The 27,074-nt window shown below is 41.6% G+C and overlaps 1 protein-coding gene across 1 annotated transcript; it reads left to right on the top strand.

Moving 5' to 3' along the window:
- Positions 1-1,018: 1,018 nt before the first annotated feature.
- WDR19 (WD repeat domain 19) lies at positions 1,019-26,104 on the top strand. The gene is made up of 36 exons (XM_078600900.1): positions 1,019-1,191; positions 3,383-3,474; positions 3,965-4,030; positions 4,126-4,251; positions 4,451-4,566; positions 4,840-4,955; positions 5,347-5,427; positions 5,813-5,925; positions 6,228-6,401; positions 6,973-7,043; positions 7,472-7,644; positions 8,222-8,336; positions 9,334-9,443; positions 10,636-10,758; positions 11,050-11,199; positions 11,505-11,652; positions 11,817-12,021; positions 12,168-12,327; positions 12,474-12,584; positions 12,980-13,089; positions 13,198-13,255; positions 13,891-14,037; positions 14,571-14,653; positions 14,772-14,855; positions 17,407-17,553; positions 18,049-18,173; positions 18,484-18,593; positions 18,820-18,888; positions 19,202-19,279; positions 20,962-21,058; positions 21,843-21,967; positions 22,396-22,477; positions 22,875-23,025; positions 23,997-24,120; positions 24,426-24,502; positions 25,015-26,104. Exons 1-36 carry the CDS (start codon positions 1,186-1,188, stop codon positions 25,127-25,129), a joined length of 4,038 nt encoding a protein of 1,345 aa, XP_078457026.1. The 5' UTR covers positions 1,019-1,185; the 3' UTR covers positions 25,130-26,104.
- The last annotated feature ends 970 nt before the right edge of the window (positions 26,105-27,074 follow it).

Genomic DNA, 27,074 nt, shown 5'->3' with positions numbered 1-27,074 from the left:
ATGGACATGTCACGCAGCAGGTAAAGGGCGAATCAATATTTGGGACGGGCTACTTCATGAGTTTGCTAGCAGCTATCAGTAAATAAAATGATTCGCTTCGGTTATTAGTTTCTCAGGCTGAGAGTAAAGACAACGCACCTTTGGAGATTGAGTTTATTTTGTTTTAACGGCTGGTCACGATATTTTTACAGGTGGGAGATCAGTGGTTGCTACCTGCGTGAGCACAGCAACAACAAAATACATCACTATTGCAGAGAACACGCGCTTATAAACACACACACACACAATGCAAAATCACTATAACGAGAGCAAGAGACGCCAGAAAGATGTTTGGTAAATTTGCAAGTAAGCTCTTGACAGTGACATCAACACACGTGAATCGATAAAGCGCAAATGTGTCAGGAGCAGTCTTGATTTGAAGCTTTCGTGACGGCAGGAATCCATACTCTGTGGTTCTTTCGGTAAAGTCACGTAGGTAGACAAATAGAATAAAACAAAAACTAATATATCACGACGTTTTTATCGCAACACAAGCGGCAATTGGCACGTTTTGCTGGTTCAGCAAGTCCACTGCTGGATTCTAAATTCTTTAGCCTGAAGACGACCGCTTGTGTTGCGATCGAAACGTCGTGATTTATAATTTTTTATTCTTGGTTCTTTCGGTAAAGTCACGTAGAAGGGAAAAAAGCAATAAAATAAAAAAACAATAAAATAATAAAAATAAAACAATAGAATTCTCACGACGTTTCGATTGCAACACAATCACTTTTTTCAAAATTTCTTGCTGTGGATTTCACACCTAATGATGATTGCTTGTGTTGCAGTCGAAACGTCGTGATAATTTTTATTGTTTTATATTTTTTATTATTATTTCCTTCTACGTGACTTTACCGAAAGAACCAAGAATATAAAAGTTACAAGCCCCCGGCCGATTTTAGTTACGAAACGCGTTCCTAGCAAACGTGCCTCTTCGCGCGACCCGTAGCGGGCGCGCCACGCGTTGCCACGGTGACGCGGCCGAGTCGCCCCCCACCCTCCCCCCAGGCTCGGATAGCGGCTCGCTGAGTGAAGAAGAACCTCGGCTGAACACAACAACAACAAAAACAACAACAACAACAACAAATACAACAACAGAGACGAGTCCGTGCAGAAGACGGCTCTCAGGCTCTCAAACACGCCGTCGCGATGAAGGTGAACGCATCGCTCACGTCGGCAGAGTGTCGCGACGCGAACTCAGGGCTGGTTTCACGGGACGGTGTCGAAGCGGCTTGGGCCCCCCCCCCCGTCTCAGGGACGAGTTGCCGCTTAAGACTTTTAACACTGGTAGGAACCACCTGGTTCTACCAGCCCACAGGGGATTATTGTGTCCGTCCGTCCGTCGTGCATTCAAAAATGGGAGGGGTGGGGCTGGGTGGAGAGGGGAGGGTGGGGAGGGGCTGGGTGGAGAAGGGAGAGTGGAGCTGGGTGTGGAGGGTTGGGCTGGGTGGGGAGAGTTTGGGTGGGGAGGGGCTGGGTGGAAGGGGCTGGGTGGGGAGGGGCTGGGTGGGGAGGGTGGGGCTGGGTGGGGAGGGGCTGGGTGGGGAGGGGGTGGGGCTGGGTGGGGAGGGGCTGGGTGGGGAGGGATGGGGGTGGGGCTGGGTGGGGAGGAGCTGGTCACCCCGTGGTGCCCTTATAAAACTCAACGTTTAACCTACTCACGCCGGCTTGTGCCCGCCCTCACAGTCGGGCATATTTGCGGAATACACCACGCCGCCGTTGACCCTGGCCATTGACCGAGCAACCCAACGTTCCTTCCAGCTCCCTCCGCAGGAATGTGTTAAATAGTGAACTAAAGTACAACTTTGCGCCGCTTAAGCTGGTATTACTTGGTGTGTTTGTCGGAGTGTACGCGTAAATTTTTTTTAATAAGGTACGGGGTCCCAGTTTAACGCAGGCTTTACTGTACAAGGCATTCCATTGTGATGCGGTGCCTTAAGTTTCGTACTTTAACGTTGTTTTATTCACAGCAAGTGGGAATTACAGTGCCATGGCCCCGAGTGTACGATACGGCATACATTTACAATATTGTACAATGGTAGTTACTATGGCATGTATAGAATTGTATTTATTAAATATTTATACACTGCGAATACTACGATATAGATGGTTCTGTAGGTACGACAGTATATACGGTATAAATATGAATACAGGGTAATGTGGGACCTCCTTTGCCAGTACCAAAATATAAGAATAGGTTTTCCCCCTTTTATCTGGCAACAAAACAGGTGTTAATTTGTTAAAACACCAAATTGAAACCTTTTACAAGGAATCATGTCTGCATTAACCACAATACTTGTGGTCAAAATGCAACAAAAAAACGTATATGCATTGTCCTTGAAACTGATTGGTCTACATCAGAGACCGCTTTCTTTCGAGCCTCGTCTCAAACGGTGTTAGACCAGAGGACGCCAAAAGGCGTACAGCACAAAGACAATGCACTATCAGAGTAATGAGAGCTTGGGGTGAGCAGCTCCATCATGGGACCTCCTTTGCCAGTACCAAAATATGGGAATAGGTTTCTGGCAACAAAACAGGTGTTAAGATGTTAAAACACCAAACTGAAACCTTTTACAAGGAATCATATCTGCATTCTGACCACAAGTATTGTGGTTAATGCAGACAACTTAACACCTGTTTTGTTGCCAGATTAAAAGGGGAAAACAACTATTTTCTAAGTATAATGTGTTTTACAATATAAGAATCGCGGAGCTTAGTCTCACTGAGTCGCAAGACCCTTTGGGCAGGATACTACATGGGGATCTTTGACCAGTTGCACTCCTGTATTGAGGGGTTGGATTCATGTGGAAGGAATTCGGGAAACGCACACAAGGGTGGTGACCAGTCAAAGCTTCGCACAGATAGATTCACGGATCCAAAGCTGTACTGCCACCTTCTGGTCACTTTGCAGCCCAGGCAAGCACCAATCAGACTCAATCTGCGTAGCTTCTGAGATATGATACAATTGGGTGCGCAGCCGTGGGGATATTGAGGTGTATGGGGATAATGTTACGGTGCCTGCTGGCTATGTTGGTAAGCATGTCATTCAGTGTGGAAGAAAATGTGAATCTTTTACAGAGTTATTCAACATTTCAGCTAATGTTTAATTGGGTATAAATGTCCTTGGGACCCCTATGGACCAAACTGCATAAATGCAGCGCCTGGCACACAAGTGATTTTGTTTCCAATATGACTTTATACATGATTGTCAAATGTTGTTTACACATGTTTAATGAATTAATGAGAATAAAAGTAAGTGATTCAACATTCTTAATGAATACCCACCATAAAAAAATCGTCATTTTCAGTTGTGTGAAAATTGTGTGTCTTCTTTATTTCGTCTCAGCGTGTGTTCTCTCTCACGGAGAGGAATAACACTGGAGGTCCGTTGCTGTATGGCTGGCAGAAGACGCTTGGAAATTATCTGGCCCTGTCTGGGTACCTACAGCACTTGGGCTGGGAATAATCCCACCTGAATTAAATAAAACACAAACAACAAAGATACCTTATTCACACATTTCCACAGTCACCTTTGTAACAAAGTGCTAACCCTGGGTTTTATGAGTGTGCTTGTATTTTTACATTTGTTTGCTATTCTGTGTGGCACCGTATCGCCTGTATATTTGAAAGGATTATAGTTTCCATACTGTAAACATGTTTAATAGTTGTTTATACTGTAAAGACATGTCAAAAGTAGATTTTTTTTGGGGTTAATATGGGTCAGTTTTCAAACACTTAATCATTGTAAAGTCAGTCGTACTCTAAATTGCTATTCTTATTCAAAACCACATTTAATATATATTTCATTACAAATCATTGACAGAGTTAGGTTTTGCTCCTGTATTTGTCATAGATTAGGGTCACGAGAAAATAAGGTTTAAGATATCTACATGACATGTGTTGATCAAATGCACTATTTTCCTCTTAGGTCAGAAAGTTCTGCCAAGATTTATGACCGGCATGGCCAGAAGATCGATTTGATCAACCTTCCCGGGTAAGAAGGGCTTTACAAATAAAGTCCGTTAAAGTTGTGTTCATGTGTCACGTACTGATGTCATTATTTACTGTGCCTTGTTAATGCTTTTACAGAAGGTGCTTGGGGTTTGACTGGGATAAAGATGGCGACACCCTTGCCTTGATTGCGGAGAAGTCGAGCAGCATTTACCTCTGGGATGCCAATACGCACAAAACCAGCCAGGTGGATAGTGGCATGAGGTGAGATAGCTTCATAATCCAGCATTGCTTAGACACAAGAGCGTCACTACATGTTGACCCCACATTTAGAAATATATATGGATACTTGGTAACTTAAGTATTAACGTTATTAATACGTAGGTCTTCTTTTGTAATTCAACACCACACGAGTGATTTGCATCAATTTGGATTCCAATTAAGCATATGCTCTCTACTGCAGGGACCAGATGACATTCTTGCGTTGGGGACGCTCCTCGGCCATGCTGGCTGTTGGCACAGCCAAGGGAAACTTGCTCCTTTACAACCATCAAACTTCACGCAAGATACCCATACTTGGTACGTGACCGCTGCTTGTGCATTGAAGTGTAACATTATGAATTGCGAGCAAACTTACCTTCATTATCGCAGTACAAAAATGCAGATATTGTTATAATCCCATGTAGAACATGTAAGTATCACTGATCGCTGTTTATCTTAGTCTTTTCTAAATTATTGCTGCATTAATAATGTATCGTAGATTGTACAGTACTTTATTCACAGTGAAGGTATAAACATTGGGATGAACCAAAATATGTTTGCATTGTCACATGCTTTGTGTGCATTTCTCAGGTAAGCATACAAAACGCATAACATGCGGTTGCTGGAGCGCCCAAGACCTTCTGGCGCTTGGCAGTGAAGACAAATCCATTACTGTCAGCAACCCGGAGGGTGACACTATACGACAGGTAAGACACCTGTTATTTCAAAATTCATTGTCTCTCCTTGCTCCACATAATAATCAAATGTTTTGTTTGTGTATAGGTTTAGATTTTTTGTTTAGATCATTACTGGACTGAATGAGAAAGACACTTTGTAATAACTTAAAGATATTGTCCTTAAATGTAGCCAATAATAAAATTGTGGACATGATTGCAAGAGTGTCGAGCAATACTCTGTAATTTGAGATGATGGTATTATTTTCTTAAAACGAGTTGTCTAACAAATGAACTTGTTTTTGTGAAAGAATAGTAACAACCAGCATTGTTTATGGTTGTATTTGTATTGCTAATATTGACTGAGCGTATGCTTTGGATGTGTGATGTTTTAGAAGATTGTATTGTGGGCTTTGTTTTGCAGGCCAGCATCAGAGCAGACCCAAGCGAGATGCTTTTTTCTGTGATGAAAACTGACGAACGAAACAACTATGGAGAGAATACGGTCAGCCAAAGATCCCATTTCAAATGTTTTGACCTGCATTGTAGTGGCCAATTTCATAAAATATATTGATGGTATTCCTTATGTTGTCATTTAAAGTCATGCACTTAAGGGGGAAAACGTATCACTTAAGTTATTTAATGCATGTAGTCACAGAATCCAAACCTTCTAAGTGTTCAGTGCAAGACCGCGCATAGTAGGCTGCTTGCCTTATGCAATTAGGATAGAGTGATACAGCTGTAATCACAATGCAGCCTCGGGATAGAGTAATACAGCATTAAGCAACAATGTATCAGCATGTGCTTCACATGGACATGAGCATAATTAGTTTCATAATTGCGCCATTATTTAACTGACTTGCATTTTGGTTGATTTTCCCATTGAACAGGTGAGTCTTATGGTAGGAAAGAAGACCCTGTTTCTTTTTAATATGAACGATCCAGACAACCCAATTGAACTCGCTTTCCAGCAGCGATATGGAAGCATCGTCTCTTACCGCTGGTAAGGGTTTCTTTAAAATCAGTAGATCACAGCACCTCACTACAGTGAAATTAATATTCTAGTGTATACATGCAGAAAGCTCATTTTGCTTTGTTTCACCCCACATTTCAAACTATACATTTTTTTTTAAGTTTATAAAATATTTTATTGTATGAAGTCATTTTAAATTATCTTATTGATTTGGTACCTCACATACAACTTTTGGGAAAACGCCCTTTTAAATCACACTGACAAAGTAACATCCTTTATTAAAAAAAGTAACAAAAAATACCTTTCATAAAGTACTTTCATTCCCACCTCAGGTATGGCGATGGTTACATCATGATTGGCTTCTCGCAAGGTTACTTTGTGGTGATCTCCACGCACATGCGTGAGATTGGCCAGGAGCTCTTTCAGGCTCATAACCACAAGGACAGCCTCACCAGTATTGCTATCTCGCAATCACTAGGCAAGGCGGCCTCCTGCGGAGACAACTGGTGAGTTTGTCCACAAAAAAGTGGAAAGGAAACAGTTACAGTGTTACCGGTAGGAACCTCCTGGTTACACTAGCCCAGAGGGGATTATTGTGTCCGTCCGTCGTGCAGGGAGGGGCTGGGTGGGGAGGGGCTGGGTGGGGAGGGTGGGGCTGGGTGGGGAGGGTGGGGAGGGGGGGGGCTGGGTGGGGGGTGGGAGGGGTGGGGTTTGGGTGGGGAAGGGGCTTGTCACCTCGTCGTGCCCTTATAAAACTCAACGTTTAACCTACTCACGCCGGCTTGTGCCCGCCCTCACAGTCGGGTATATTTGCGGAATACACCACGCCGCCATTGACCCTGGCCATTGACCGAGCAACCCAACTTTCCTACCAGCTCCCTCCGCTGGAATGTGTTTTATTTTGCAGTTACAGCATCATTGCATTAAACCACTGTTACTGATGTAGTTAGTTTCATTAAGTGAATAACCCCAGACACAAGGTATATTGTTGGCAATGTGCTACTTAAATTTATGTGTACATATAAAAGACAACGTTTCATGATTCATTTGCGTTTTTGTTTTTATTATTGTTATCAGCATCAAGATTCATGACCTTTCAGAGCTCAAAGAGATGTATGCCATTATTACCCTCGATGATGAAATCAAAGGTATAACATTCTAAACATTTATTAAACGCAACACTGCAACACAGCTTGTATAGTAATAAAGCATACAATCCCTTGATGTTAACTAAGTCTTTCTGATGCTATGTAAGCCAAACTTGCATTATTTAGAATATTACAAATAGAAAATATTGATGTTTAAAAAGGCTATGTAACAAATTATGTGTTTCTTGCTTCTGGATATTACTTTGTGTGCAATGGACCTGTATTGAAATTTCTCAATTTAGATGTATGTATTGTCTAAAGTTAATTAAACCAATGCTTTTATTTGGAATGCCTATTTTTCATTCATCTTAGTGAAGTCTTCAGCAGGAATACATGGAGCACCAAAATCTGAAAATTCACTTAATTGGTTACTTCTGGACTTTGTCATTAATTAAATCTCTACATCAATGTGTGTGCGCGTGTACAAGGTCTGGACAAGCTGGCATGGACAGACGACGGGCAGCTACTGGCCATCTCCACCCTGCGTGGCTCGTTACACGTGTTCCTTACCAAGCTGCCTGTGCTGGGGGACACATTTTCGACGCGAATTGCTTACCTCACCTCCCTGCTGGAGGTCACCATTGCCAACTCAGTGGAAGGGGTGAGGAGCCAATGCCAAACGTCTCACCAGTGGTCTCACACTGTTGTGTGTATTTATACATAGTTGCAAGCAGTTGTATGACCCCAAGGTCAACCTTTGTTGGTCGCAGCCAGACTAGCAGATCTCATTAATGTAGATTTTCTTACTCCTAGCAATGCTTAGCCTGGTGCTATAAGGTAAAGGTAAAATAGTAGGTAGTTTCCTTTAGTGCAGTAGTAATTTATAATCAGGTTACATTTCAGTCCTGCTAAACATGACTTTGGGGTTGAGTAGTGTTAAACCAATGAGACTGCAGTATGGAGCACACTTGAGATTGAAATGGTTGTCAGCTGTCCTGCTCTGATAGAAACAGCATCATTATCAGGCAGTCTTTTTTCTAACAGTTGATAGTGAATAACTTAGGGCAGTCTTGGTGAGGTTAGAAATAATCTTGATAGACACATGTAATTTTTGTACAATTAAATGTCATTGTTGTACAATGGAATTCCAATAGCACTGAATAGTTTCAGGAAAAAACATTTTCCCCGAGTCTTCGCAATAGAGGAGTGTGTTTATGTCCTTTATTCTCCATAACCAGGAGCCGCCCGTGACCGTTGCCATTGACGTGGAGCCCAACTTCATCGCGGTGGGGCCCTACCACCTGGCCGTGGGCATGAACAACCGGGCATGGGTGTATGCGCTCAGCGATTCTGGTACGCTCACATTATTGCAGCCTCTGATAGTGCTCCGTCAGAATCAATGCCACACACATAATATGAGTAAACATTTTTTTTTTAGTTAGTAGGCTCATAGTCATCACCCAAAATGCACCCGATCTCTATCACATTTCAGTAGCTAAGGTGGCTTGAGCCTAGATAGTGCTTGGATGAGTGAACGCCACACACCAGATTGTCATATGTGGCTGCAGGGCAGATGCATTGTTGCACTTCACTTTGTGCTCACAAATCTATGCTCCCTGCTTTCTCCAACCCGCAATGGCTAACGTGGTGAAGTATAACCTCATGACCCACATGGTGTGGGGAGGTGCTCATCCAACAGTGGATTGACAAAAGGGCTGTATATATAGCAATATCTTGCAGTTAATTTACAATGTTATAGATTTTTGGCAATATTTTGTTCTGGGTACCTTATTAAATAGTGGACATTATTATTTCAATTGTACTTTAAGTCACGTCTTTTCTGCAATGTAAATGGTCTAATGTAGCTCCAGATAGGAGATCAACTCAATAAGAGTATTTTTAACAGAATCTTTTTTACATTTCATCTAATATACAGTGTGGTCACAGCGCCATGGGCCAGATACCACCGGCAGCTACAACCCACATTTAGACGATGGTTAATACTGGTAGGAACCACCTGGTTCCACCAGCCCACAGGGGATTATTGTGTCCGTCCGTCCGTCGTGCATCCAAAAATGGGAGAAGTGGGGAGGGGCTGGGTGGGAAGGGGAGGGTGGGGCTGGGTGGGGGGTGGGGCTGGGTGGGGAGGGGCTGGTCACCCCGTGGTGCCCTTATAAGACTCAACATTTAACCTACTCACGCCGGCTTGTGCCCGCCCTCACAGTCGGCCATATTTGTGGAATACACCACGCCGCCGTTGACCCTGGCCATTGACCGAGCAACCCAACGTTCCTACCAGCTCCCTCCGCAGGAATGTGTTTGACACTGTATGTGTGGTACCTGTGCCTAGGTGCAGTGGAGCGGCTCAAGGACCGTGAGTACCTGGGCACAGTCAGCAGCATGCGTCTGAACGCTGACTACGCTGCCGCCCTGTTTGAGGGAAAGGTTCAACTGCACATGGTGAGTGCACTGCGGGAGTGAAACTGAGGTGCCAGCTGTGGATTTAACGGACTCTAATTAGCACAACTAGCAATGTCAATTGGACTGCATCCTAAGGGGTGTTTTAATTCCCTCAAAACTTGGTATTGACTGTCGTACTTTTTTTGTTTACTGTGATAGCAAAAACGATTTTACCAGTTCCATATGGTACTATCATTCATTAAAATAGATTTGTATGCTCATGATACAGGTACAACATTACGTGTCTAAGAATCAATTTAGTATAATTTATATATTTTAAATGTCTTTGTCAATGTCTATGCATCCTATCCACATGTACACTGAGAGACAGAGAGAACGACACATGGATTAGAGAACACATGCAAATTATAGGAATCATTGAGTTCATAAAAATAAGTGGGCTTGCAGAGAACAAATAGCTTGAAAAGCTTGTGGTCATTGGTTTAGGTTGGCAGCCAAAGGCGAGAACAAAGAGGAAGACTACTGCAGAGATGGAGAGATGAGATCATCTCATGTATAGGAGGTCGATGGATTGTTGCATTCCAATACATTGAAGAAGGGTGGCAACTTGAGGAGGCCAAGATAGGTTATATGTGAATGGTCGATATGACTTGCAGCCATTCTGCACACTGCATTATTGATAAAAAAATGAATAATTCCTGAATTATGATTCTTAATTGTGATAGTTAATCAGAATGTCAGAATGCAGCTAGAGGTGAATACTTCTATTGCTACAGTGAATCGTACTTTCTATGGAGTTTTATTCAGTTATGCTTATATACATGTAAAGTACTCGCAAAAAACCTTGGTACTGCATACAGACTTGTGGTGAATGTATGTTGCGTGAAAGTATACACATGGGCTTCAGCTGAGAGTTTGAATGGAAGTATAGATTTCGATTTAAAGCTTTCGTGACTGCAGGGATTCATCTTCTTGGTTCTTTCGGTAAAGTCACGTAGAAGGGAAGTAATACAATAATAAAAAAATAAATAAAAACAAAACGTATATTATTTTATTACGTTTTGTTTTTATTATTTTATTACTTCCCTTCTACGTGACTTTACCGAAAGAACCAAGAAGATGGAAGTATAGAGTTCTGGCAACGGAGCTTGCGTAGGTCTCAGAGCATTTGTGGAATAGCGAAGTTGTAACGAACCTGTGCTGATTTCAAGGTTGTTTTTGGTGATGCTAGATTGAAGCACAGGGTCCTGATGGCCAGGAAGAACGTGAGACACGGCTGTTTCCCAGCGGGGATGATCGAAGCCGTATTACATGTCACGCGCTGACCGCCGACTTCTTGATCTACGCCACAGATGTGAGCCGCAGGCTTGCACATGCACAGACAGCAATGTTTGTGCACGTATGGGCATACACGTGCAAAATCCTTCTTGAATAACACATCTTTTAAGTGGGATATTTGGTATGAAATAGCCAAGAATGTTATGCAATGCTTATATTTTTGCTGAATATTCCTTTTCAAATCTGCTTGTGAGGTTAACTTGTAGATTATGATTTAGGGCCTCCTTTTTGGGACTTGTTATTTTGTGTGTGCTTTGCACATGTGAGTTTTTGCTTATTTATTTGTGCCTCTATCTGTTATGTACAGGCCGGTGGTATATTTTACTTTTTTCTGGAGGACTGGCAGTTTGTAAACGAGTACAAGCACATGGTTGGTATCCGCAAGCTCTTTCCAGACACCAGTGGAACTCAGTTGGTCATCATTGATGACAAAAGTGATGGCTACGTCTACAGCCCTGTGAGTAAATAATTTTAAGATGACACAACAGCAGATGCCTACGTTATTTTGTAGGGGCATTGTATCTAATGGTCATTAAAAAATAAAAACTTATTTAAAAAATATAAAAGTATGGCAAGCAGTACATTTTCATGTCCGGTCTTTAAATATTTCATTGTCATATATACAATGTGATTACCACACATTTGTTGGTTTAAAAACGAATGTATTAAAATTAGAGTATATTATAAAAGAGTATTTGAATGCACTTCGGTGGAGGTGTTCTGTGATGTCTACAAATATGTATTTGTGCTGGTCTTATTCAGGTCAATGACTCCCTGTTTGAGATCCCCAACCTATCACCCACCATCAAGGGCATCCTATGGGAAAATTTTCCCCTGGACCGTGGAGTCTTTGTAGCTTATGACGATGACAAAATATACACGTATGCCTACCACAAGGACACCATTGCAGGTACTTACAAACTAAAATTCACAGTTCACTTGAGTTTCAACGAAGGAGCAATACATTTCTCGCAAAAATGTCGTCCACTCTATATATGCACTTTTACCTGTAATTGAGACTCATAAAGTAGCAGGCATAATCTTAACCAAATGTTCTTCATTTAATGTCATCAGGTTCCAAAGTCATCTTGGCTGGCGGTACCAAGTTGCCCTTCTCACAGAAGCCTCTACTGCTCTACAACGGAGAGCTGACGTGTCAGACTGGCAGCGGAAAGACCAACAACCTCCTGCTGGGCTCGCACGCCTTCCTGAGCCCCATGGTTGACAGGCCGCAGCCCGAGTGTGCCCGATTGCTTACCCAGAGTCTCATGCTACGCAGGTTGATATTCCAACATGCAGATTCTCAGACACATGTGACATGCGCATACGTTTGATAGAAACATTTTAAAGTGATGTCCTTACCAGATTTGTAAATCAGGAACAACACGTTGTGCACTTTTGTTTTTTGCACTTGCTTTCGGTTAGGTTTAAGGATGCGTGGACGATATGTGAGCAACTGTCAGATTCGGCAGCGTGGAACGAGATGGCTCGTGCCAGCTTGTATCACATGGAAGTGGAGTTTGCCATCCGTGTGTACCGCATACTGTCCAACGGTGGAATGGTGCTAGCACTGGAGAATATCAAGGTTAGTGGTTTGAATGCAATTAAAAGTGAGACAGTAATAAAATATGACAAAGCCAGTGAATCAATTACATGTTTTTTTTTTTACCTGTAATGAATGGTTGTATTTTATGACTCCAGCAGTGCTGTTGTGTTCTCACCACTGATCAGGCAGTAGAGGATCACAATTTGCTTGCGGGACACCTAGCGATGCTAAGCGAAGATTTTAACCTCGCACAAGATCTTTTCCTGTCCTCCAGCAACCCGGTGGCTGCGTTAGAGGTAATGGGTAAAGTGAAGGAAATTAAGCTTTTCCATACATACACACATGTTGATAATTTCTCACCATAGATGTGTATGGTTTCTTATCTTAGAATTTATATGATGCGTTATATGCCACAAATTCCTGTAAGCTCGCACATTCTCTCGATTTGCACGTAAGGGATTCAATAGCCAGCACAAGATCTAAGTCTGCTTGATATGCTAGTTTGCATTCTTCTTTGGTCTCATGAAATACATTCACAGTTTACCAAGAAAACATGTTGAAATAGCAAGTGCATTGCAAAGCTCTACAATCTGTATAGAACCCATAGGGACCTTTTATTCCACTTGAATAGATGATGTCATGCAATGAAAATTATTTCTTATTACTCTGCTATGTGCGCGGGCATGAGCAGATGCGTAGGGATCTGCAGAATTGGGACAGTGCCCTTCAGCTGGCCAAGCGTCTGGCCCCAAACCAGATCCCCTTCATTTCAAAGGAGTATGCCATGCAGCTGGAGTTCACGTAAGTCCACAGATACTGACTTATTACTTGGCATCACTTTGCCTTAATTCTTTCAATCTGAAACAGTGAAAAACTCTAAACATTCAATTTATGTTCCTTTTTGTACAGCGGAGACTACGTGAATGCACTGGCACATTATGAGAAAGGAATAGTTAACGACAAAAATGTAAGTTTAACTTATTTAATTATCCCTGTTTATGATATAATTTTTTTACTGTGAAGTTACGTGGAATGCTAAATTACAGAAAAAAGTGGTTGATCAGCATTAAGTAGATGAGGACATAGTTGTAATGGGCAGCCAAAGTAATGAACATCAAAGCTGATACACAAGCACTATAGACTGCATCCTAAAGAATACAGCGTGTAAACCATGGCCTTTACTCAATAGTGTGTTGAGAATGGTTAACAATAACGATAATAAACTAAGCGGTGCCAGGAGGTCTTGGACCCAGAACAAACCACCTATATCTCCACTACAAAGCAGTTGCAATTGTACATAGGGCCCAGCTAGTCATATTGCATGAGGATCAGGCTTTATAGACTGGCATCTGGCTACAGTCAATTTGGCAGGCTGATGCACCATTTTGTTATGCGCACCAACCCCTATTAGTGACTGCGGAGCTGCCCAACCAAACAGCAGTTCACATTGTCGAGGACTGCCCCTCATGGCAACTAGAGGCTTGATTGACAAGGTTATCGAACTGGATGACGTGGAAATTGAGTGGTTGAGTGATTTGGATATTGACCAGTGATGCAATAAGAAAATTCTAATAAACTGTCCCTGACGGTCCCTGCTGCCAGTACGCGGAGCACGATGAGGCATGCCGGGCAGGTGTGGCGCGAATGGCTTTGCGCATGGGAGACATCCGACGCGGCGTCTCGCTCGCACTCAAACACTCGAGTCGCATCCTCAAGAGGGACTGTGCTGCCATCCTGGAGAGCATGAAGGTGAGGGAGCTGTGGTAAATGTCAGCCAGTGGTGTCGAATAAAAAAACCCAGTAAATTATTCAGATCTCGCTCACAAAAACATTCTATAATACAGTAGATCATAGCAGGATTATGTGGTGGTCAATGATTGGATTCTGCTATTTTTGTCAGCATTCCATTGTGAGGAGTATGCATATACACATAATGGCTTATCAATTAAAATTGATGCTTATGCACATGATACATGTATCAGATTGATACATTCATTGAATTGAAATTATTGTGGCAAATGAGACAGTACAAATGAATCAAAAATGTGTCAATTCTCGAAATGAATCGTGACCCAAATGGTGATTTTTCACTACATGAAGGAATCTGCTCCTGTGGGTGATAGTTATGGCCAAACAAAATCCCTTCTCTCTCTTGAGTTCCATCTCCGGAATATAATTAAGATCTGCTTTTATAATCTTGTTGGCACAATAGAAGTCCTATGTGTATAGACTGTAAGTAATACATAATCTGAACGGTTAAAATGTTTTTGCTTTTCTTGTAGCAATTCTCAGAAGCTGCTCAGCTCTATGAGAAGGGGCAATACCATGACAAGGCAGCATCGGTTTACATCCGCTCCAAAAACTGGTACGCAGCATTTAACTGCCCTTATTGAGAAAGCAAAAATACAGCAACTCTTTTCTCATTTACTAAACGCTGTGTGTGTGTGGTCAACGTGTAATTGACAATGATATTTCTGTGGCAGGGTCAAGGTGGGCGAGCTCTTGTCCCACGTTGCCTCTCCCAAAATCCACCTACAGTATGCCAAGGCCAAGGAGGCAGATGGCAGGTGAGGCTATTTGGACTATCACTTGCTGTCACTAACCACCATTCCTCGAGCTGACAATCTGCTCTATACATTCAGAAGGTGCAAATGTTGTGTTGAATTCCAGGCTTGGTTTGTGTTGATTTTCTCTAGACATGTTTGTTTATCTGGACATGCTCATTGTTTCCGTCTGGGTTTTACATGGGCGTGACCTTTCATTCCTGCATTTTATTTATTCATGTACTGATATTAATTCAGGCCTTAATTCCTGCCTATCACAGATGATTCAGACAGATTGTAAGGATACATGATCCATAGGCTTTATAAATGATTTGGTTATTTTTTGAAGGAATTTCACCCTGATTTGTTCCAAAAAGAGAGCATTGAAGGATTAACTAGGGCATTATGCAGCAGCAGTAACACTTTGTGATCCAGTTTCTTCTCCCTGCAGTATTTTTCAACTGCTGGGCAGATATTATTCTTGAACCAATCAAGAAATCAGTAGTGACCGAAACCTTGTTATTGGAGTGCCAAATGACGGGAAGATGAGATTTGACGCAGTCTTTAAAAGCCTTTGGTGTTTCGGAGTAGTCCACAAGCCGTGGCTTATGCTTGCAATTGCCAGCTGCGTTGGCACCCACAAGCAGAGTGAGTCGGTCCTTAGACGCCTTGAAACCAGTTGCTGTCTTTTCTTCTTTGGATAGGAATGTGCTTGTTGGCATTCAAAATAACTCAGTCTCATCTACGCTGAACACTTACTCTGTGTAGGAGCCACCTTCCTCAATAATCTCCTTTAAAGTATCCTCATGTGCCTCAGATGCTTTGGCATCGACACTCGCTGTCTCATCAGTCATCTTGAGGCGATTGTAGCGCCTCTTAAATTTTGCAAACCACCCAGTACTAGGAACACATTTTTCACACCCGCCACTGTCACCAGCTTTCTTCTTAAATGAGGATTGTGTTGAGTGGCATGTTGCCCTGATTCTGGTGCTCAATCCACATGCCCAACGACTCTTCCATATTTTCCATTAATGCACTGTATTTCCTCATAAGTTTTGCTGCATGTAGTGGCGTCATACTCTCTGCCCTGGCTTTAATGTTCTCAGTCCCTGTGTATATTAAAAATAATGGATGTAGTCAAGCTCAGAGCTTTTCTGATGTTACAAACTTGTTCTCCACCTTCAAATCGCATTATTATATCCTTCATCTCGAGTGTAATGGCCTTCCTCTTTGCTTTTGGAGTACCATTGCTATGCCCACTTACTGACCTCTTGGAACTCATGGTAGATGGGGTGGAGCCATAAGCAGCAAAGGAAATGCTAACAAAAGTTTGTCACTGGGGGAGCTCACACGACGAAGCACACGGGCACACGGACAGCTAGTAAGCAAACTGCTGCAGGCTGCCGTGTGCTGACTGCTGCCACGAGACGGATATCAATCGGTCTCCGAACTCTAAACAAACATTTAGCTCGTTTCGGGAAAAAAAACGGGTCTAAATTCAAATTGCTTGTTATACAGAAATCTCGTAGAAAGAACGTTCGTTAAACGAGACTAGCAGGTAGTTTATAAATGTGACTGCATCTTCATATGCTTTACAGAAATTGTAGGCATATCTATATTAAAGAGGCATTCAGTTATAGGCATTGGGAAAAAATGAGGAATTGAACTTGATCAGGGGCAGCAGGTCAACAGCATGGATGGCTGGGAGTTCCAGACCATGGGGGAACACGGGAGAATGAGTGACCTTGTACTGAGTGAAGGTTGACAGCGAGCTTCGACAGTGAGCCTTGGTTTCTTGAGCGAAGAGGCTGTGGTGGGGAGTAGAATGATATGAGAGGAAATACATATGCAAGAGTAAGTTTGTCTAGGATTTTTAAGATGGTGGGGGTGATCTTAAAATTGTGGGTCTCAGCAGCATCTGCAGTAATGAATATTAATAATTCCATTTTATATAGCTTCATTCATGCAATTGCATCCCACAATGCTGCACATCAATTATCCAGTTCCATGCAAAAAAGAAAAGCCCACTACTTAGAAAAAAATAATACATAAATAATGAGAAAAAAATGCACGTAACAAGAAAAAATTATCGCAGAGAAAATAAATACAAATGTAAGATGTGGGAGATGTTGTGCAGATGGAGATATAATGTCTCGCAGAGCTTATATGTGGGAAGGCGAGCTCTGGATCAAACACATTTCTAAGGTTTTTCACACTCTTTGCCAGTGTAATGTCAGAGTTCAGGAGATGTATGCTTAAAAGAGAGTCTTTGCTTTTTGCTGGTGAGGAGTACTTATGTTTTTGGCAACATTTAGCTGGAAAAAATAATAAAAGATTTAAGATGACACTGCGTCAAGGCAGGATGCGAGTGTTGACAGTAAGGTTGGGTTCATGGATGCAATGGCGATGTATACTTGGGTCTCATCAGCATCAAAGTGATTTTGTTGACATTACAACTGGAGAAAATTTGCCAAGAGGGAGATGTATAGAGAAGAGCAAGGGGGTGGCTGAGGATTCACCCCCACACACAAAAAAAACTCACTTTGATCCTGTGTGTCGGGGTAATGGGGTGCAGGTACAAAGAGGCAGCACTGGCCTACGAGAATGCCAAGGACTACGACGCCATGATCCGCGTGCTGCTCGACCACCTCAACAGCCCTGAGGAAGCCGTGCGTGTCGTGCGCGAGACCCAGTCCATCGAGGGTGCCAAGATGGTCGCAAGGTATCGTGATACAGCACCTGTGAATGCTCATACAGTATTTCAACATCTCCCATTTCCCCCTCCTTCATTGTTCTGAATCCTGTTGTGCTTTTGAAATTAACCTTGAGTTTCAATATTAACATAAATGTATGAACATGTATTTACATTTCTAAGGACAGGAATATACTATATGAAACTATTAATCAAACCTTATATTCCATGAGGGTCCTGATTAGTTTTCATAATCTAGTAACCAAATGCAATAAAAAAATCACAAGGTTAAAACATACAATAATCTATTAATATCAATACTAATTAAGTCCATACAAAAGACATTCAAGATAGTGATGCAGACTTAAACATTATCAATGTTAGTGATCTCCGAGTGAGTTACTGTAATCAGGCACAATCTGATCATTTCAAAGAGTTGAGTAATAGTGTTTGCACGCACAAAGGAATGGACACTTAATGCACACATGTTATTGTTGGACTGAGCTCATGCATATATGGTCACAGGTTCTTCCTGCGTCTGAGCGATTATGGTTCTGCAATCCAGTTCCTGGTCATGTCCAAGTGCAACAACGAGGCGTTCCAGCTGGCCCAGCAACACCAGCAGATGGAGGTGTACGCCGACATCATTGGTAGGCAACGGTCCCTCCTCAAGCTTAGCCCAAGGCATAGATGTGTCTCATTACTGCGAGTCGGTGTTCTATGATAAGTCACATGTCACCCTTTGACATTGACATTGATCACATACAAACACATTGAGGTATACATTGAGAGACTTAGTGTGATTTTACTAGTGAAAAAAATATGCAGTTAAAATAAATTGATAGATATACATGATGTGTATGTTTAGTTGCCGTGAAACTTATCTTAATCATTGATATTTTTTTTCTGTAATTTATAAAGTAGCACAGAAGTTAATCAGATTTTTTTTGCTGTTTTCAGGTGCGGATGCCACTCCTGAGGACTACCAAAGCATTGCAATGCATTTTGAGAATGAGAAGAAACACTTTCTGGCTGGGAAGTTTTTTCTGTTGTGCCAGCAATATTCAAAGGTATATTTTTGGGGACATAATGTGTATTAAGATGCCTTGAAAAAGTTGTTATTTTTTAAAAGTAATCTTTTGTATTGTAAAAATAAATCTTAATATGTTATCATACAACAGACAGTTGTTATTGAAACTTCATTTGAGCTATATTTTTTGTGCACACACTACTGTGTGTTAGCCATATCTCCACCAGCCGTTGCTGATGTATTACCAGGCATTTGCTCTGTTACAGGCGCTGAAGCACTTTCTGCTTTGTCAGGGAGCAGACAATGGGCAAGCTATTGACATGGCCATTGAAACGGTAATTATCTGTTGGTGCATTGACACATTTCTAGTCTTTCTAGTTTTCGTTTTATTTGCAAGTAATTTTTACCCAAAACATTAATTGTAATGTAGTTTAACTTGATAAAAAAGAGACAATAATTCCACATTGTTTTTAATTCTCGAAAATCATTGTATTTATGGTTTAGTTTATAGGGGTGATTATCTTTGTGGCACATGTGTAGTGTTCACAAAATTAAACGATGCCTTTAGTTGTGGTTTACTTATGGGGACACAATTAAATAGACTGGAAAAGAGAAAGATATTGATTTTCTGTTTAACTCTCCCCCAAGGTTGGCAGGGCCAAGGATATGATGCTGACAAATCAGCTCATTGATCATCTCATGGGAGAGACGGACGGGATGCCAAAGGTAAAACTCGTTCTGCATCGATTCCCTTCGATGGTTAAGAGCAGTGGCTGTCAGTCATTGGATATTCGTGTTAGATGTGGCTCGCTAAATGATCTGTATGGTGCATGAAAATAAATAAAAACCTCCTTTCTTCCACATTGATTTAGTCTTTCACAGTGACACTGGCATATTGGTAAAGGCTCTTAGACTATTACATATTTGTCTTGTTGTATTGCTTAGCTTTCTAACGATCCCATACTGTGTTGATACAATAAGTGTTTCGTGTTCTCACCAGTTCTCTTTTGTGTTGGTTGTTTTTCCATTCCCTTGTGATCTGTTTGCATTGTCCGCTTGCCACATTGACCTGTGTTCTTCTTTGCACCATGCTGCTTTTTAATCAATGCCTTGCGGTGAGTACCGCCTTGTGCCGACCAAACTGCATCAGAGCAGCACGGTCCACTGAACAGAACTTGCTCTAATTGGTAGCTCAGTGATTCTCTCTTCGTGACTAACTTTGCTTCTATCCAAACGAGCTCTCATGCGACTTGATATAAATAGTATATTTGTATGACCCACTAATGTTTAGAGTGCATGTGGACAAAATAACACATCCCATTTTAAGGAAAACACAACTCAAAAATATGCTTCTGTAGATGCACAACTAATTTGTGTGACCTTGAGTGTCTGACACTCGTTTGAAGCTGAATAAGAGCAATACACTTTAAATGTAGGTACTCCTTCGGAGCATTGTCTGGTGGCATTGTATTAAAATGCTCGGGAGTGAGCACAGATACGTAACTAGAGTGCCATATTGCCATATTTAGTTGCTTGGCTCTTAACTTTAAAGTTATTTTTTTGAGTAACAAAGCTTCAATAGTGTGTCAGACTGTACAGAGTACATAGCCTCGGTACATATCTGCAAGATTAGGTCTGTTTGTTTTTGAGTTGTCTTTCTACATTTGAAAGAACAATTATCAGCCAAGTTAAATATTTAAATTAAGTGTGTTTTTATTACTCCCAATATATATCCAGAATGCACAACTTGGTTAATAAAAACATTGCAGGATTGGTAAATAATAATTATAATTTAATTAGCTTATAGCATATTTATTGCAAAAACTATTTGTTAGCTACTTTGTTTCAAACGTGGAATCAAAAAGCATGTTTGAGGGAGGTAAAGTTAACATTTATTTTAGATGGTGGGGTGACTGGGTAAGCTAATGGGCATGTCAGTGCACTCATCTTCCTACTCTGATAACTTTTTTAAATTCCAGGTTTCAGCCACCTGTGTTTAAACCAGTCAACAATGAATGCAGAATACTCCACATTAACTTTGTTCTTTTACTTAATTCGACATATTCCAGCTCTGAGAAAGAAATGTGATTGTCATGCAACAAGGGGTATATGAAAAGATGCAATTCCTAGTGTTGATTCGAGGCAATTCAAAGGAGTAGTATTGTGGCGTCATCTTTCATGGGCCATTCTCTGACTCCAGGTGATGCTACTTTTGGTTAAAGCAGTTCCAAATGGAAATGTAGTCTTCTCGTGATCTGACACCATCTCGTGCGTAGTGAAATATAATTGGGAGAAAATGGTGAGAAAAATGTCCACATTGCCATAGAAGGTTGTGCGGTCTGGATTGTTCTGGGCATTCAGCACCGTCGGTACTCATGTGTGCCGTGCATTCCTTTTAAATGCCTCAGGACGCCAAGTACCTGTTCCGGCTCTACATGGCACTCAAGCAGTACCACGAGGCAGCACGCACGGCAATCATCATCGCCCGCGAGGAACAGGCTGCTGGTGCGAGCACAGGCCATGCACGAAGGCTGGCACAAGCTGCTCTGCTAGAGCACTATTGTTCTTTTCTAATTTCAATCATATAATTTTGAGCTTAGCCATCCATTCTAAATACAGTGCAGGTATCCCTCGATTTACAAAAGGGATGCGTTCTTCAAAAAACACGTGTAAAATAATTTGTTTGTAAATTAATAGCTTTTCCCATTTATTTAATATATTCCAACTCTACTCCTAACCTAAAAATATACACAGATTTCACTATTCACAAGACAAAGTAATGAAGAATATAAATCTAAAAACTATTAAATAATAATTAATTGAAACTACAAATAATTAACTTTTTCAGGCAAGTCACCAAAAGATCTGCATGTTGGAATGACTGGAAAAGTTATTTGGAGGCGTTACTGTTGCACTGCAGGGATACTGTGACGCTATCAAAAATGGATGACGCAGCCTCCCGGGTGCTTTGATCTCATGGCACATGCCATGTGAAACTTTGGTCACACGGAAGTTCTATTTTGTTCATAGACATTTTTGTTTCCATAATTTGTCAATTGTGTAAATGCAAAATGTTGTAAACGAACGTTCGTAAATCAGGAGATAATTCTAAATATATATACACACAAATATGTATTCTGCAAGAATATATAATTGTAACCATCATATCCTTAATCCAGTAACAAGTATCATGACTAGTATGTCATCTAAGCCAGCCCTTGATGTATGTAGTTTGTTAAATTGGAAAGCACTGCTCAGCATTCACATATGCCGGTTGCTTGTGCAACAGGGAACTATCGAAGCGCGCATGACATGCTGTTCAGCATGTATGTGGAGCTGAAAGCGCAGCAGATCCGCGTCCCTGCCGAAATGGCCACCAATCTCATGATCCTGCACAGCTACGTGCTGGTTAAGGTATGGGCCCAATCGTCCCTTACTCAATATGCATCATTAAAAATGTCACACTGAACATTAGCATGCTTTTCTATTTCAACAGCACCAGGCTGCATTCTTTTATTTCAATAGTTCAATAAAGTTCAGCATCGACATAATCAATTCCAATTCACCATTAAATACAGGCCACAGCAGTTACTGTAGTTTTTCCCATTAAATCTGAGTAGCATACATTCAAATGATCTCTTCAAATTGGTTTACATTTTACTGTGGTCATTCCATTTGAGATGTGTTCAAAACTATTTTTGCCACTTCCAGTTTTGAGTTGTGCATAAGTTCCACAAGAATACTGAGTAATAATGGACATGTTATAATGTGTACAAAATGTCGCTGTTCATGTTAATGCAAACCACTCGTTCTGCCCTGGTGTGCACTGATTACTTGTACAGATGCATGTGCGACGTGGCGACCACATGAAGGGAGCCCGCATGCTTATCAGGGTGGCCAACAACATCAGCAGGTTCCCATCTCGTGAGTCACTACACCTAGAGAGGCTGCTGCTAAATGTACATGAGCAGTCAAGGATGTAAAAAGACTTATACTGAATCATTTATCATCGCAAACTATGATTGTGTTTTTATGGACATTGGTTACACAAATGTTCAGTGGTTATATGTGTGATGCAATATTAAATAAAGTATAAAAACCAGTTCCTTTAGCTTTGAGAGCCTCTATAGCTGCAATGCTAAGAGAACCCTGTTTTTGTAAAGCAGTATTGTCTATAGAAAGCATTTCACCTGCATACAGCATAGGCATGGCTCAAAGTTCATGTGAAAAATTAAGCTGAAATGTAACCACATGTGTATGTTTTATGCTCATTCAAGTTTCTGTGATTGTGTACTCTGTGCTTCACCATGCCTGGGAGCAGACATTGTGCAGATCCTGACGTCGACAGTGATTGAGTGTCACCGCGCGGGCCTCAAGAACTCCTCCTTCAGCTACGCAGCCATGCTCATGCGGCCCGAGTACCGTGGAAAGATTGACCCCAAGTACAAGAAGAAAATTGAGGCCATCGTCAGGTCAGCTTCATGCCAATCTCTCATTCTTCACAAAAAATGATCGATATCATCATGAGCTATTGTCTATGAACTACGACTGAATGAAGGTTCTCCAAGCTATCGCTATCCCTCACGGTACAGTGCTACTTCCATCCATGTCACTCCTGCACTCCATTTCAGCGGTGGCCGTCATTGGACATGATTTCTCATTTGGTTGACATTCCAGTGTTGTTCGGCCATCATTCTTTCTTACGATGTGTCATCCCCAAGCCCATTTACCGTTCTTAATTGTCAGTTGTGTTTGTTTCCTGATCTATGTGTTGCTTTTTCGACTCTCTGGTGTGACATTAACAGTTTAAATGCCTTTACATTAACAGGTTAAATGTCTTACTAACACAGCCACCGTTGCTCGTTTTCCTTGATGTGGCGGTGGCTCTCCGATCTTACATTTCCATGCAAATTTCTTCACTAGTCCCGCTCACTTTGCTTATGACCCTTGGGCTACACACATCTCAAACCTTTATAACATCCTGCCTCAGCAGCTCTCTCGCTATTTTTTCACCTGATGACGATTGCTTGCGTTGCGATCGAAACGTCGTGATATTATTTTTTATATCTACGTGGCTCTACCGAAAGACCCAAAGAAAATGAATTCCTGCAGTCACGAAAGCTTTAAGTCGTGATTTTCATTATTTTTTGTGCAATAACAAGAAAAAACTTTAACTATATAAAATATATTGGCTTGATTCCTACCTTTGTTAAAAGGCGTTATTTTAAATTGTTACGAGAAAAGGTTTAACTTTGATGGTCCATATGTAAGGTAATTATTTTAAAATTTAGTTTGATTTCTTATACAGTACATTTGTTTTTTTGTTGTTGGCCAACATGATCTGGCTAAATGCAAAATCCGGCTAAGAGTATTTTTACTGTATTATGTTTTAATTGTGTGCTTATTATTATCTGTCATCCCTTATCCCTGTGTGGATGCAAAGGAGGCCAGACACATCAGAGGCAGAGGAACCATCAAGCCGATGCCCATTCTGCAGCTTTGAGTTGCCTGAGTGTGAACTGGTGTGCCCCGACTGCAAGAACACGCTGCCCTACTGCATCGCCACGGTGAGCAAAGAACATGTTAGTGATCATGGTCATATCAATGCACACTCCCTTTAACTGTGAACAGTACTTGTAGACCATTCTGAAAGGTTAGCTATTTTTTTTTATATTCTTGTGATTAAAGTTTCTTATAAATTTGACTTTACTCTTAAAAAAAGAGCCAACTAAATTTTAATCGTGCCATTTTAGTTCAGTCTCATTCCCTTTAATCAAAGTTATCAGGGTTAACCTGCTGCCATAACATTGAAAATGCAGTATTTAAACAGGTGATTCTCAATCAACTTCTCTTTGGGCTGAATTGCATGCAGGGGCGTCACCTGGCCAAGGATGACTGGGGTATCTGCCCCCACTGCAGTTTTCCAGCACTGTATTCTGAATTCAAGAGGTGAGGCTCACTGTGGGATGATAAAAAAATCCCTTTTACTTGCAGCCATGTTATCATCACCACCACACAAAACACATTCCTGCGGAGGGAGCTGGTAGGAACGTTGGGTTGCTCGGTCAATGGCCAGGGTCAACGGCGGCGTGGTGTATTCCGCAAATATGGCCGACTGTGAGGGCAGGCACAAGCCGGCCTGAGTAGGTTAAACGTTGAGTTTTATAAGGGCACCACGGGGTGACCAGCCCCCCTGACCCAGCCCCTCCCCACCCTCCCCACCCAGCCCCTCCCCACCCTCCCCACCCAGCCCCTCCCCACCCAGCCCCACCCTGTTCCTCCCCACCCTCCCCTCCCCACCCAGCCCCTCCCTGCACGACGGACGAACGGACACAATAATCCCCTGTGGGCTGGTGGAACCAGGTGTTTCCTACCAGTATGAATACTGATTTAGCTGCGTTTGTGAGGACTGTTCATGAATACATTTACAGTTGCTGATTTGATTCGTTTGAATATTACAGTTTACTTGAAAGTGAGAGCACCTGCCCAATGTGTTCGGAAAAGGTTGGTGCGGAGCAGATCAAGAAGATAGAGGATCCGAGTGGCTACCTGCGTCCCGATGATGTGGAGGATTGAATTTCTTGATAATTTTGAAATGCCAAGCAATTGTGAAGTGTAATTATTTGTTAATATCAGACACTGTCATTTTACACGTGTGTATTGTGAACAACTTAAAATGTAATTCAGTCGAGCTATGTACATTTAATGCAATGTGATTTTTTAAAACGTGTACCTTACAAAAAAACCTTTATATTCAGACCATGCATAATGATTTGTAGTGTGCAAATGTTGTACAAAATATAATTATTTTAAGCACTATGACATCTTTGCTCATTTATTGATCTTCTCTTTGTTTCCATAAGAACATTTTCATATTCTCAAAAGGTAAGTTTCGTTTATGTCCATAAGCCATATGAAAGCCTACTGACAAGTATTTTACAAGACAATCTTGGAAAAACAGGGTAAATGTAGGTGTAAGGCAAACAGTGCACACCCTTTTGTGTTATAACAAATGCCTCGACCAATTCTGAAGACTCAATTCCAGGAGGTTACTGCTAGGGACTTGTAGTGATTGGCACGTTTTCCTCGTGGCTGCATGAGACTAATGTGAGTGGGGGGTAGAAGGTGAGATAGTACGAGGCAATTGTTCAGGTTCTTTCATAACCTTAATGGGGTAAAATTGCTGTATTCCCTTTACAAAAGTAAATTTTCACACGGAGTGGGAATTTATTGTATGTCAGACCCTGGAAGGACACATGCTCCTGAAGTAGTGCCTTGTGAAGTAACTTTGAGCTCCTCAAGGTGGACTGGGAACTTACTGTGTTGTCTCGTCTGATTTGGGTCGGTCTTGTTTTGTCTCATTGCCTTTAATCTTTTTTGTATTCTGTACTGTAGTTTGTGCGGCCTCATTCTGTGTCGTCTGTGCCAGTTCCTCACGCTAACTGTACGGTTTGATTTGTATTGTGTGTACTCCTGCACTCTCATATGTCTGTCTCCTCTATACTGTCTTTGTACTGCATAGAATTAGAATGAATAAACAAAATAAGTCTGTCAAGTTTTGGGGGTGTGGGTGGTGGGTGAGGAACATGTGCTTGTGTGAGAGTTGTGTCCATACGGGTATGAGGGTAGGGGTGGCAGTAAAGGCATGTATATGTGTGAGAGTTGCACATGGACAACACATGATGACCAACTGAAAATAATTCCCACACCAGATTTGATGCGTGTATTGTGCGTGTAAGGATCAATTCTAATGACAGGCAGCCAAATTAGAAAGTGCTCAAGATGCCGGTAATTCACCATGAAGATGCAGGAATGAAATTCGTTTCTGTGCAGGTGATGAGTAGATTGTTGTGTTGCAGTACTGAGAGATGGTGTGAAGTCAGTGGATGAATCATGATGTATTATGAATTGTCATTTAATCAGCTTTTATTTTTGTAAATAGTTTTTATATTTTTTATTTAGGTTTTGGGTTGTGAGAGTTAGGTCAAATACTTTTTCACCCCCCATCCACACCACCCACGTCACTAACCGGCACCGATCAGCATGAAGTAAGCTAAAACCCCAATGATTTACATGGTGTGGGGAGTCCACCCATTGGTTCAGTTTCATTTATTAGGTATAACCTTGTGAGCCATGCGGCTCTTGACTCAGGTGCAACCGCAACAAAACAAAAACATGAACAAGAAACATCTTAAAGTGACTACACGCAACAGAAAAATCCTGGAAAAAACAGCAAAGTCTTGCAGCAGGAATGTATCTATTAATCGATTTTCAGAATCTTTATCCTGGAGGAATCCTATGTGCTTCCGAAGTTCTTCACAGATGTCCAGTAGGGACAAAAACGATCGGTATGAAAAATAGACAAAAGGTAAGCAAGTCACGAAAAAAAGACAGTATAATAGGACAAATTGCATGCCGATTTTTCAACACGAAATGCAAGATTGAGCAAGGCAGCAAGACCACAAAACAGTCCCAGACCACACAAGATAACACACGGTCCCAACATCTCTTTCCTTAATTT

This window comes from Lampetra planeri, chromosome 15, assembly GCF_965212315.1.
Source record: "Lampetra planeri chromosome 15, kcLamPlan1.2.h2, whole genome shotgun sequence".
NCBI lineage: Eukaryota > Metazoa > Chordata > Hyperoartia > Petromyzontiformes > Petromyzontidae > Lampetra > Lampetra planeri.
This window is presented reverse-complemented; position numbering and strand designations above follow the sequence as displayed.